The 13,705-nt window shown below is 34.4% G+C and overlaps 2 protein-coding genes across 4 annotated transcripts; both read left to right on the top strand.

Moving 5' to 3' along the window:
- Positions 1–1,263: 1,263 nt before the first annotated feature.
- On the top strand, positions 1,264–2,041 carry LOC125210005 (kinesin-like protein KIN-14M). Its single transcript, XM_048109582.1, has 4 exons — positions 1,264–1,398; positions 1,483–1,632; positions 1,759–1,809; positions 1,889–2,041. Exons 1-4 carry the CDS (start codon positions 1,264–1,266, stop codon positions 2,039–2,041), a joined length of 489 nt encoding a protein of 162 aa, XP_047965539.1.
- A 1,167-nt stretch (positions 2,042–3,208) lies between these two features.
- LOC125213239 (protein FAM135B-like) lies at positions 3,209–9,770 on the top strand. Of its 3 annotated transcripts, none has more exons than XM_048113667.1 (16): positions 3,209–3,377; positions 4,097–4,555; positions 4,669–4,754; positions 5,202–5,356; positions 5,591–5,655; positions 5,821–6,015; positions 6,194–6,263; positions 6,622–6,825; positions 6,917–7,050; positions 7,147–7,336; positions 7,455–7,514; positions 7,610–7,861; positions 8,014–8,272; positions 8,353–8,558; positions 8,662–8,712; positions 9,126–9,770. In XM_048113667.1, exons 2-16 carry the CDS (start codon positions 4,299–4,301, stop codon positions 9,414–9,416), a joined length of 2,475 nt encoding a protein of 824 aa, XP_047969624.1. In that variant the 5' UTR covers positions 3,209–3,377; positions 4,097–4,298; the 3' UTR covers positions 9,417–9,770. The 3 variants fall into 3 exon arrangements, with proteins under 3 accessions (XP_047969624.1, XP_047969623.1, XP_047969625.1); XM_048113666.1 differs by having other exon boundaries at positions 4,092–4,555; XM_048113668.1 differs by having other exon boundaries at positions 3,210–3,377; positions 4,092–4,555; positions 6,209–6,263.
- The last annotated feature ends 3,935 nt before the right edge of the window (positions 9,771–13,705 follow it).

Below are 13,705 nucleotides of genomic sequence, written 5' to 3'. Positions count from 1 at the left end.
TTACTCTTAGATCTATGTGTTAGGATAGTGGAAGATTGGTCTGAACTCTGAAGCATTGCGTTTCATATAGTCTGTTTACGTCACTTTCACAACAATGTGGATGTGTTTTTTTGTGATATACAATGGCCACCTCTAATATACTAGAAAAGATGAGAGATGTGATTCACCTATGTATATTGGTATGTCACATTACATGTTGTGCTTTATTGCCGAAGTATCCTTTTGGTAACCCTCAAAGAATGTAGTAGTGTTTATTTTAATTTTCTTTTTTGCTAATTTTTGCATGGTTTTCAAGCTAGGTTTAGATCCATCTGTACATCTTAGAGCTGATTCCATTTCAGAGTTTAGTTTAGAATGCCGAATGCACCAATAGTCATGTAGAACATTTTTTGAGTTAGTTTGTTGCATTTAATCTCACATGAGAATGCCAAATGCACAAATAGTCATGTAGAACATTTTTTACTTGAGATTAAATATAGTGAAAGCATTTGTAACTCATCCAACTTCATTGAACTTATTGTTATCACTTGCTCAATTGGTTTGTTATTGAACCGTTAATCGAAAAATATTTTGGTTGCCAATCACTAGAACACTAAATATATGCAATTGTTCGAACATTATTTGAAAACGGCTCATTTCATACTTGATTTTCAAAGGCATCCCAGGATGAGGCAATCAAGCAGAAAGAAGCGCTAGGCAGTGCAGCTTCACGCTTGAGAGGCAAGCCACAATAAATGACGGAGGGCCGTGATAGACTTGTCACAAGTTGAAGAGTTACAATCACTTCTTTCAGAGGACGAGGAATTTATGTTAAAAAAGGCAGAAGATTTGGAGATTCTGGCCACTGAAGTACAGGAACTGGAGGTTTGCTTTTCAATTGATGTTTCTGGGTGAAGGCTAGAATTTTTTTTTTGTTAATTGGATACGTTAATTTTTTTTCAGTCAAAATGCGTGGATCAAAGTGAGCTAATAAGGAAACTACATGAACAATATAAGGTGAACAAGGCAATGAATGTTTCATCTTTAAGGAAACTACATTTTAAATACATAACTCGTGCAAAATGTTTCATATTAATACCAAAAGTTTGAAGTTTACATAAATTATACAAAAAGTTTCATTTGTGTTTCAGTTTAGTACATTTCGGTATATGTGTTTAAATGGCGTTAACTTTTTACTTATGCGACGCACAAACCATAAAATAATGATGAAATTTTTTGTACCAATACGAAACAATCATAAAATTTTTTGTACCAACGTGAACAATGAGGAAACAGGATCATACAATGATGGGCAAGCCAGGACTACAGGATCTTAAAGGTTTTAGTCCACGATCATTAGAGCAAGTATTTCAGACGAAACAAATGCTTGAAGCCCAAGGATGGAAGTATGACATACATGTGTGGATGAAACTGTGGTCTTTCATTTATGCCTTACAAAGAACATACACATGCGTTTTGGCTTAAAACTTTTTACTTGTTCAGGTGTCAATGCTTGAAATATACAATGAAACACTACGTGACCAGTTATCAACAAACAAATCAACCTTTAATGCATCACGATGTGTTATCAAGCACGATGCAAATGGCAACACCTATGTCTCTCATCTTACTAGAATGGGCGGCACAGAGCAGGTAAATGATGCATATTTTAAATCACCCTATTTCTTTTGAAACACTGTATAAAAGCATTTAAATTAATACTATATGATTAATAAAAGTTTATCATCACTAAGTGATGTCATTGTTGCCTTTGCCAAGAAAGAGGAGCATGTGCCTTTTACGAACTCCAAGCTCACCAATCTTCTCCAGGTAATTTTTTAGCTCGAAAAGCCCATGGTTTCTAAGCATTTTTGCCAACACCTGAACTTTTGATGTTGTTCGTATACAGACTTGCTTAGGTGGAGATTCGAAGACTCTGATGTTTGTTAATGTTTCACCGGATCCTGCATCTGTGGACGAATCACTTTGTTCGCTACGGTTTGCTGCAAGGGTGAATGTTCGTCATGATATAAGATCGTCAGATTCTCGATTGAGTTTATAGGATTACACTATGGCATTTTAGATTTAGGAAAGTGTGTTGGTTTTGAAACTGAACTAAGTACTATAATTAACACAATTAGCATCAATTCATCGATATTAGATAGTTAAATATTGAACAGTTAGACTCAACACAATTAGTGATATCAACTTAGCTAATCTTGTCTCGTTACTAAAGAGATTTTCTGTAGCCTATACATGTTTTGAATACTGGGGGTGGGGGGAGATATAATTCGAGGATGATTGATATAAACATAGTAATTAAAAGCAACATCTATGTTAATAGATATACGCTACTCTTAGATTCATTTTATAGTATATGAATTGAAACATCAAAAGTAAACAAGTGGAGAATATATACGAAAATAATAAAATTGTATACTTATTCTTATATTGCAAAGATTGTTATTTAATGATAGTAAATTATTTTTAATTTAAACTTACAGCATGGAAAAAAAGTAAACAAGGGAAAAACAAAAATTAAAAACAACAATTTATTTTTTTATTTATTATTAGATTGCAAAAATAATTATTTAATAATCTCAAATTACATTTTTTATACTACCTCCGTCCCCTAAAATTTGTCTCACTCTGACTCTGCACGAGTTTTAAGAAATGTAATGGAAAATGAGTTGAAAAAGTTAGTGGATTGTGAGTCCTACTTTTATATATTAGTTTTATCATAAAATGTGAGTAGGAAAGAGTTAGTGGAATATGAGGTCCACTACAAAAAATGGTAAAAGTGAAATGAGACAAATTTTGGGGATGGATGGAAATGCAAAAATGAGACAAATTTTCAGGAATGGAGGTAGTATAATTTTATGATAAAGTAATGAAGGCATGAAGCAATAAAAATAAATAAACGAAAAAAATTTAAATGGGAAAAGCACAGTCAAATCAAGAAAAAGCCATATGTACTATTGCATTATACAGATTCACAATACTTAAGAGAGAATTATTTTAAATCTTATATTCTCTTTCGGTCTCATAAACTTATTGAATAAATTAAAATTTCTTCCATAGGATTCGAAACATTAAGAGATAATTATGATTCTTGAACTAATTATGGGTTTTATTTTAACAATTTCCTACTCCTATAAATTTGTCTACCAAATATACCCTTTGAAAAGAGTGACAGAGGAAAATTACAAGAAATGCCAGTTGTTGTCAATTTTCATTGAAGTTAACTTAGCTGCCAAAACACGACCTTTACTTCATAATACTCTCTTTCTGTCTCCTCACGCGCCGCCGCCGCCTCCGCCGCGATCAAAGCTCCTCCTCTCTTTCAACAACCGCTAATCCTCCGGCCAGATTAAGGTGAACTGAGGCCCCGTTCCCAGGTTTGCTAACTCATTAACTAAACCCTGTTGTTGGATTCAACTGCAATGCATCGAAATGTGTTTCTAATTGATTGTATCATCTATCTGGGATTCAATTTTCACTCTTATTGCTATGTGTATTACTTAAATTTGCTGTTGTGTGTGGCAACTTGGATATGCTGAGTATCTGATTTTGAGTTTAATTGAGTTTCAGTAGTATGCAAATGTAGGTTTGGGACTTGTAAACAATTTGATGTTAGTTAAAGCTGTGATCTTTGTCAGATCCTTATTTGCTTGTATATAGAGTGATGCTGGATTTCTTTCATAGCTACTGATGTCAAAATGCTAGCTTTCTATTTCTTTCGTCTGAAAATTTAGTAGGAATTTATAACCTTTTCTTATTATGATTGGTTCCAGCTCTAGAAGATTAAAAAATCTGTCTTTAATGTTATGAGAAGACGCGTTGAGTAATTAAAGATTGACTGGTCAATTGATTTCCAAAAATATTTACTTGAGATTGTGTCAATAATTTCGGGAATACGATGCTCACAATATTTGTTCATTGACAACTCAATTGCCAAGGGGAAATGTATATCTTTTTACTATGTTGTTAGTAACATGTTTTACAAAACTCGTGCATCAAGTCTCTCGTTGCTGCTCTGTAATTCTCACAGTTCAAGTATTCTCAAGTCTTTATTCTGTTACGATTTTAGTGATAAAGTCTTTGTATCATAGTGCAGAAAATCTCTGGTGAAGGGGCTGGTTTTTCGAGACTGGTATATAGTAGGGAAAAGGTTTTCAGTCCTTTTCCCAGACAAAAGTTTCTTTGTTATGGAGATGCTATAAACTTGTTTTGTGGAAAGAATCTAAACCAATGAAGAATCGTGTTTGGATTTGAGTAACTGGAGGGATGCTAACTTCTTCTGGGGAAGTATATCATAAATGTCAGTTTTACTTCAGCATTTCAAATGGATGATCAATGGTTTTGATAAATCGTCATCAATGAGTCTTAGGAGGTTGAATGGTCCTGATGCCAAGCCCCTACATCAGCCAAAGTTTGTTCAGCCCCATAAGTTTCCATTGGATCCTATCAATGTCAAACATAACAGCGACACAGTTCAATTGCCTATTTTAGGGGCTATACATAAGATTTCCATTTACATCCACCGATTTCACAACCTTGACTTGTTTCAGCAAGGGTGAGTTCAATTTAGTTTAAATTTATATTTCATTGCTGAACTTTTTTCACATGCTTAGCTGTATTTAAGAAATTCTATTTGCTTATGATTTGTTTAATTTTGTGGCTTCTTAGATGGTATCAACTCAAGATTACGATTAGGTGGGAGAATGATGATTCTGGCTCCTTCGGAACGCCAGCAAGAGTTGTTCAATATGAAGGTAACTGTCCTAGCTTTAGTTTACTGGTAGATCTCCTGGCTTCTAAGCTAATCTGTGGCTCTGCAATATTTAATTTTGCAAATTTTCTTACGTTCTTTGTAATATGAGCTTGAGTGTAGAATGACTTCCAGATTCTAATGTTCTCCCCTCTTATGAACTTGAAGTTAGAATTAGGCACTGAAGGTTCAACCCCCATGACTCTAGTGTGTACCAACATGTTTGCGTTATTTGTTTCAAAACTCTCTAAGACAAGGCATGGATTTCTCTGTCTACTTTGTTGACGTGGTTTCGCTTAACAAAACTACTATTTTAGTCGATTGACATGTTATTCTGTGGGTTGACTCGGGATTGATTGCTGAAAAACATTGGTACCATACTTAATGGATTTACTTCTCTTTCACTTTTCTGAGAGCTGCAAGGATTGATATAGTTTTTGTATCTGAGCAGCACCTGATTTGGGTTCTGATGATATATATGGTGTCTGGAGAATTGATGACACTGACCATAGCTTTTCAACGCAACCTTTTCGAATCAGATATGCGAGACAGGATATACTGTTGGCAATGATGGTCTCTTTCAACTTATCTCTCAGTAAACTTGAGGTAATATGTTTGTTTTTCTGGGGGGAGGGGTGGGGGGGGGGTTATGTGCACAGGACATGTGCAATCCATGTGTACAAATTTATCTAGTCATACACACACTATAGGTTGTGCAGGACACTGTCTTATAGCAGAACACCATATTTTCTTCTGTGTGGTTTTATTTTTCGCACTCCACATTTATATTGTTCGTGTTGTAGTTTATGTAGCATTTGAAATTTTTGTTTCATTTTCCAGGATCCTTCAACCTCTGCTGTTATTGTGAAGTTTGAGCTGTTGTATGCTCCTGTTTTGGAGAACAGGTTAACAGATCTAATCCACTTTGTAATTAATTTCTCATGAAATGACAGAAACAACTCTGGTTTCCTCTCTATTGGATATTTTAGTGAGTGGAGTTAATCAACAATGAACCAACATGTTGAGCTCTATTTCAACTTGAACTGAGCCATTTGAATCTACTACTATAGGTATAATGTCGATGCTTGTTTGGATACATCCCCTGCTGCAGTCCATGAATTTCGCCTCCCCCCTAAAGCTCTTTTAGGGTTGCATGCCTACTGTCCAGTTCATTTTGATGCATTTCACGCTGTATTAGTTGATACAAGTGTGCATGCCAGCCTTCTGAAAAGTGAGGTTCACAGTCCCTCGCTGAAGGTACCCAGGTTTGTTTCCTTTCTTTAAATCTGATCAGTGCTCAGAACTGTTGCTGGTTTTTTTCCATATGCTTTTTAATTTTGGTAGCTTGTTGCCAATGACCACCTATGATGTACCTAGCTTGAACCATAATCCTAGGCAATCTTTTGAGGAATTCTTTTGAATACTCTGTTGAAGTAACAATAGCTTCTGTTTTCCCAGTGATCCTACAGATGACAAACATGACCTTGCTGTGGAGCACAATAAATCAAAACAAGTATGTTTTCTTGTTAGATTTCATTATAGTCGCAACCTATCATATAAAGCTACCGTCTCTCTTTCTGTTGCAGTTACTTCCTTATATCTAACATTTAATATCATATCTTTATGCTGGCATTTGTTCTGTTGCTCTCTCTAGAGTCTGGCTATTCAATAACCCAATCCAAATATCAAGCCTCCAAACATTGTATACATAATTTTCATGTAGAAAATTGAAATCATAATATTCTGAGTGATCCAAGTGATTTTCCAGTGACTAAACTCATGTGCTGTTGCATAGACGCCTTTGACATGTTCAGTCCATTCTCTTCCATTTGTCATTGCGTAATGTTCTTGCTATGTTTTCTTGTGAACAGGTTATGCTTTTGAAAGCATTATCAAGTGCCCACGACATACTTCTAGAAGAGCTACAAAAGCTCAGCAAGGCTATTGACGTATCAATTGAAATGGAAGATATTTCTTCTGGCATATTATTCGGTTTCACTCAAAGATCTGATCAGGACTCGGCAGACGCTGAAGTTCCAGTCCAAATTTCAAGCAAACCCCTAAATGTTTCACAGGTTCTTCAGGGATTTTATAGGCTATGAACTTTTTATCACTGTTACAGACCTTTTTTCTCAACCTAATCTTTTGCTATATTCCTTTTTGTAGAAACAAAATGGTAAAGTTGATTTTCAGCATGATGATTTTCTCTATTCGTTCTCTGAAGAAAAGCTGGCCAAGTCATTCGATTTGATCTGCAATCGAGTGAATCACTTGTGGAGCACGTTTTTAAATTTCCACAGGTTTGTTTTCCCAGTTAACTTGTTTTGATCAATTACTAAGCATTTTTCCATGCGTGAGCCGATCGTAATCACAAAATATTTTTGTGGGTATTTCAGGGCTAATGCGAAGAAGATTCTTGAATCTCTTTGCAACCAGTGGGCTGTTGATCGCAAAGCTGAATGGTCAATCTGGATGGTTTACACTAAGGCTGAGATGCCACATCAGTATATAAGCAGTGTAGTGGATGATACCACCATCCGTGGATTACGTGGTCGAGGATCCTCACTACGGAAGTTAACTGGCGATGTAATTTTATCATCATAATGACTTCCTTGCTTATCATTTTTAGTATTTTCTTTACACAAGTCAGTTGGTGTTGATTTAATTTTTATTTTTTTTCACTTTTTTCGGGACCACTCTATAGCCTGCTCAGGCGGCTGCTATGAGGGCGGAGCTCCATAGGCGAAGTATCGCACAAATGAGGGTTAGCTTTCTTTACAATTGTGGTATTATCTCACTCATTGGTTGGAGATTCGAGCAAAAATACAAAGATTTTTAGAATGTTTTGCGTAACTGCAGATCAATAATCGTTCTATTCAAGACTTGTATATGTTTGGAGATCCATCACGCATCCCCATCGTAATTGTAGAGCGAGCTGTCAATGCACCTCTTTCTTCAACCAAAGGAATTTTTTCTTTCAATCAGCTGGACCCGAAATATACAAATGGCTTGGTTGCTGGAGCTGACTCTATCCCCTCAAACAAGCTATCTGGCACCACTCGTCAAACTGGCCGTGTTCTCAAGATTGTAGTTTTTGTCCATGGATTCCAGGTGGTGCTCGTAATATACAGCTTCACTTATTAATTTAACACTGCGAAATGCAAGTTGCGTTCATATGCTTTGTCGCCATGGCTTCTCTAAAACGACACTATTGATGTGTAGTTGCCACTTATTGATTGCAAAAAGGTTCATTTAATGTGCAGGGCCATCATCTTGACTTACGTCTCGTCCGAAACCAATGGCTTCTAATAGACCCGAAGGCAGAATTTCTTATGTCGGAAGTTAACGAAGATAAAACATCTGGAGACTTTAGAGAAATGGGCCAGAGGCTAGCAAAGGAAGTCGTATCTTTCGTGAAAAAGAAAATGGATAAGGCGTCTAGATCCGGGAACTTGAGAACAATCAAGCTTAGCTTCGTTGGACATTCCATTGGAAACATCATTCTGAGAACTGCACTTACAGGTTTAGACTCTAAAGCTCAAATGACGAAACTTCCCTCAAATTGACTTTTACGGTACTAATTTTCACATTCTCCCCTGCAGAGACGATTATGGAACCATATCTGAGATTCCTGCACACGTATCTCTCGGTATCTGGCCCACATCTTGGTTATCTTTACAGTTCGAACTCGTTGTTTAATGGCGGTTTGTGGCTCCTGAAGAAGCTCAAAGGCACACAGTGCATTCATCAGCTGACTTTCACAGATGATCCTGATCTACAAAATACTTTCTTATACAAACTGTGCAAGGTAAAAACTTGAAAAGTCTCGCTGTCATTTTACTATATAGAATTCGCACGCTAGTTTTACGAGCTTACTAATAATCTTTTCTAAAATCATAAAAAAATTTCAGGAGAAAACGTTGGAGCATTTCAAAAACATCATTTTGTTATCTTCACCTCAGGTAGTTTGCCTTCTTTGTTGGTTATTTTCCCCTGTTTTGTTCTTCCTTTCAACTTATTGGTAAAATCGGGTTAATTTCTTCGAAATACGAACTTTGCCACAGTTATGCAATATGTACAATGGCTTCCAAATCTTGTTCTCGAATACACACTTTTTCACTGTTTGCAATTTTCCCCCGATTTCACTTTCTCGCGAGAAATGTAAAATGACATCGTTGGCAGACAAAACAATGCTGTTTTGTACGCGTGATGGCTCCAAGAAAACGAAATTAGGAGAAAATTGCAATGTGAAGTTTGTGTATTTGAGGAAAAACCGTAATTTGGGCAAAGGTTCGTTTTATCGAAACCAAGAACGACTACTGTTGAACGAACCTGTAGCGAAAATAACACAGAGCATTCGTGATCTAATTCTCAGGATGGCTACGTTCCACATCATTCCGCGAGGATCGAAATGTGTCCTGCATCGTCAGGAGACTACTCGAAAAAAGGCAAGCTTTTCCTCGAGATGCTGAACGAATACCTGGACCAGATACGGGCACCTTCCTCCGAGCACCGTGTGTTGCTGCGCTGCGATGTCAATTTCGACATCTCCCTGCAGGGAAGAAGCCTGAACACCTTGATCGGCCGTGCTGCTCACATCGAGTTCCTCGAGACGGACATCTTCGCCAAATTCATAATGTGGTCCTTCCCGGACCTGTTCCGTTGACTTGCAGCCGGCTCGCCAATAAATCTCTCCTCCTGAATACAGCATCTCAGGCGCCGCCTGAGCTGTATTCAGCGCCATCTGACCTCCGATTTTTTGCACGCGAGGGGCCAAGTGTCACTGAATCTTGGGGATGGCGTGGTGCGGATGAGGTTCGACGCGACGACGCGGCCCTCCACGGCAGTGTAAATTAGTTTCTGGAATGCAAATTCAGTTAGAGACCTCTCAGAGATGTATCTTTTGTTAATTTAGCATGGTTAATTTAAGCCTAAAATTGTACCATAAATTTAGTTAATAGTTAATGTAAATCTTGGTTGATGATGTGCAGTTATAGAGGCTAAAACCATTTCTTTGCAATCTATTTGCCATGTTTTTACCGTGGTGTATTTATTCTCCGGTCGGAGCTCCGCGTACCGGTCAGCATGGACTTAATCCTAACCGCAACCTGACCCGAATCCAACCCAGTCCGAACCCGAAACCGAATAAAAAATTGTCCTCAACTTTCAACATATTATACATATCAATATATAGTGAATTTGATCAATGCATAACGTAGAATCCAAATAAAAAAGGTCATTGTTATATAAAACGAAATTCATTAACATTTATGTGCGCTATAGTTGATACTCGCAAGATGAACGAACCATAACATAAAATTTTCTCGAATGTACTAAAAACAAACTAATAAAATTTTCTCGAATGTACTAAAAACAAACTAATAATCGACTCCGTTGTTATTTAACAACCACCTTCATGTTATGGTTCTGCATTCTGCATTTAAAATTAGTTTTACATATAACACAATCCATATAGAAAAGTTGTATATATATTAATAAAAGAATAGAAGACTTAATTCTCATGAACTAATTAAATGGAGATGGGGCCATCCCTAAATTTGTAATCACTCCTAAAGATTGAAGATTACTTTTTTAATTAATTTCTAAAATCCTCCATTAATTTGTTTGTCTAAGACAACGTTGTCAGCTTAAAACAAATTAGTACGAGTAGTATATTTAGTACTGTCTTAGACCAATAGTCACCTTGATTAGTTTATAATTATCGTACCACATTGGCTGCTGTGCCTAAATCATTTCATATGTAGTCATGTTATTAGGTTGCTCTAATTTTTAACTATCGTCAAACTAAGTAATTTATACTCCCTCCGTCCCAGATAATTCGGGACACTTTGACCCGACACGGGTTTTAAGAAATGTAATGGAAAGTGAGTTGAAAAAGTTGGTGGGATGTGGGTCCTACTTTTAAAGTATTAGTTTTATAATAAAATGTGAGTATGAATGAGTTAGTAGAATATGGGGTCCACTATCAAAAATGGTAAAAGTGAAGTAGGACAAATTATGTAGGACGGTCCGAAATGGAATATTGGGTCGAATTATCTGGGACGGAGGGAGTATATTCTACTATACGTGTAAAATTAAAGATAGTATCAATTAATACTACTAATAGATATGTAGCACCATTCCATTAATTTACCTTAGCATTAGGTAGATAATGCAAGGTATTTGCTTTTACTTAGCAAGTTCAAGATAAGTAATTTTGTAATTCTCATGTCCACTGATAATAATCTTGATAGTCAATGATAATACAAAGTTTTAGTTAAAAATGAGTAGAATATACTATAAATAAAGAGAAACAGTTGTCAAATGTATTAATAGAGAATAAACTTCACCTTATTAGTGAGATAAATTTGCCAGATAATAAAATATAATTAATTTTTGTGAATGAACCATAATATAAAACATGCATGACTATTGGTTAGAGACGAAAACAATCTTACAATTATGAATAATTGAAGCTGGTGTCCCAAATTTTGGTGTTTTTTTTTTTTTTGGAAAAGTATTAGTAGAATGCAAATTCAATACTAGTAGTATAATATTAGCAATTTGGTAGATATTACTAGTTGCAGTTGAGACTAAAAAGTTCTTTATATTTCGAAGCAATAATTGATTACACTTTCGATAATGGTGACACTACACCATCATGAAGGACTATAAACTTATTAAATATATAAAAATATATATGGTACTTTCTTGATTTTCATAAAGAAATTAATCCTTAAAGCTTAGTGTTTGTCTTTAAGCTTTAGCATATTAATTCTCACTCCCAATTTCAAATTCTGTACTACCTTAATACCAATAAATAACTTTGTTTATTCTTTCAAACAGCTGGCAAAATAATAAAGAAACTTGACTTCATTGGTCCTTTTATAATTTATGGAGTAATATAAAATTTCAAATATGGATTGCTATGATCAATTAAATTAATACTCCTAACAATTTTCTACAGAAGATGTTAGAAATATTGGATAAAAATAAGTACTCCTTATTTTAAAAAGTGGATCGATTGGATAAAAATAAGTACTCCTTATTTTAAAAAGTGGATCGAATTTTGATGATTTAGTTATTTTTTTATTCAAATTTATAATAATTACAAATTTACAATATATTTGTAGTATTTTGTCATTGATAAATGAACAAAATTTAAAGGTTGAGTCACACTAGACGACTAGAGTTGAACACGAAACCTTTTAATAGTGTAGTTGTTTAAGAGATGAAATCAGAGTCATAATATTATGATTAAAATTCTACCAACACATTAACATTAAATCATATTACATGTACATTATTCGATAAAAGAACTAAAACATTTTATTCATACATTCATACATTACATAAAACACCTTTCAATTTAATATGCCAAAAATCTAAGAAAATTGTGTTTGAAGATTCATATTTGATCTTTTAATAAGTTTGACAGCTTATGTTTAGCTGCTGCCAATATAAAATCATAACAAGGAATAAAGAGATTTTATCCATTAATATCATTTATATAGTACAACTGCACATTTTTATGGTAACGATGGATTATACTATGAATTTTATCCGGTCGAATTGACATTATATTTATAATTTATATTCGTATTCATTTTTCATGTGTCCCAAAATTAAATGAGTTATTTTCCCTTAACAAAAACCAACTATTTTAATATAATTTTTTTTATTGTTTAGGCAATTAACTCAATAAATGTCATATTTTTTTAATTATATTTCATATTTTATTAATTTTTTTCTCTAGTTAACTCGTCGAATTCAATTCTCTTGATTTTGAGATGGAGACAGTTTGATTACTATTTTCAAACTATAAATATAAAAAATTAGTAGGTGATTCTTTTTTTTATTCGGTTGACCACTACACAAAGAGTATGGATTAGTAGTTGACTTCAGTCAAATCAGTTGCTATAGGGCTAATTCCACTATGATTTATCATTATGATAAAGTGAGCAATACTATATTCCCAAATTAACGATATTCATGGGATAATAGTTCACAGATTTGATTATTGTATCACCACACAATCACGAAATAAATGGAAAATAATTATTGACCTCCTTCTAAAATTACCTCCCAAATTAATCCATCTGTATTTTTTTGAGACCGTCCTAAACTGTGAGTCATATTTCCTTCCGCAAAAATCTACCTTATTAATTATTCCTTTTGTGCATAATTAAATGTTTCATATCTTACCGATAAAGTTTTGATAAATTATTTGACTTTATAGATTAAAAAAAGTTAATGGAATATAAATCCTACATTTATATATTCATATTAAAATAAAATGTGAGTGGAATGAGTTAATGGAATGTAGGATTCACTTATTAAATACTCTCTCTGTCCTACAAAAAATGTTATACTTGTGAAACGACATGAGATTTTAGAAAATTTTGTTTTGTATATTAAATGGAGAGATAAAATATACTACCTCCGTCCACGAAAATTCGTCCCGGTTTGACCGGGCACGGGTTTTAAGAAATGTAATGGAAAGTGAGTTGAAAAAGTTGGTGGGATGTGGGTCCTACTTTTAAAGTATTAATTTTATAATAAAACGTGATGAAGAGAATGAGTTAGTTAATATGTGGTCCACGACTAAAAATGGTAAAAGTGAAAAATGAGACAAATTTTGGAGGACGGACGGAAATGAAAAAATGGGACAAATTTTCGTGGACGGAGGTAGTAATTTTTTTATTTATGTGAAAGAGAAGTTTTTCAAAAATGAAAATGTAACATTATTTGTAGGACAAACTAAAAAGAAAAGTGTGATATTTATTTTGATGAGATATTTATTAGCTAATGGAGGAGAAAGGAGAAAGAAAAAATGAGATATTTTAATGGCATACTCTAATTATCTGATTCTAATTTTTGTGTGGAACAGATGAATAGTCTGTGTGACATAATGATATATTTGAGTAATTTAATCTTAACAAAATAATCCTCTTA

The sequence above is a fragment of the Salvia hispanica genome, chromosome 3 (assembly GCF_023119035.1).
Source record: "Salvia hispanica cultivar TCC Black 2014 chromosome 3, UniMelb_Shisp_WGS_1.0, whole genome shotgun sequence".
NCBI classification, from domain to species: Eukaryota; Viridiplantae; Streptophyta; class Magnoliopsida; order Lamiales; family Lamiaceae; genus Salvia; species Salvia hispanica.
The sequence above is the reverse complement of the archived record's forward strand: the minus strand, read 5'-3'. Positions and strand labels throughout refer to the sequence as shown.

Bases quoted from the DNA above. Each gene is read 5' to 3' on its own strand.
- LOC125213239 (XM_048113667.1), top strand. From the start codon at position 4,299: ATGTCAGTTTTACTTCAGCATTTCAAATGGATGATCAATGGTTTTGAT. The intron at 6,826-6,916 runs GTTCTTCAGGGA...TCCTTTTTGTAG, and splicing joins AACCCCTAAATGTTTCACAG to AAACAAAATGGTAAAGTTGA. The intron at 7,051-7,146 runs GTTTGTTTTCCC...TGGGTATTTCAG, and splicing joins ACGTTTTTAAATTTCCACAG to GGCTAATGCGAAGAAGATTC.
- LOC125210005 (XM_048109582.1), top strand. From the start codon at position 1,264: ATGAGGAAACAGGATCATACAATGATGGGCAAGCCAGGACTACAGGAT. The intron at 1,399-1,482 runs GTGTGGATGAAA...TTACTTGTTCAG, and splicing joins GATGGAAGTATGACATACAT to GTGTCAATGCTTGAAATATA. The intron at 1,633-1,758 runs GTAAATGATGCA...GCCTTTGCCAAG, and splicing joins GAATGGGCGGCACAGAGCAG to AAAGAGGAGCATGTGCCTTT.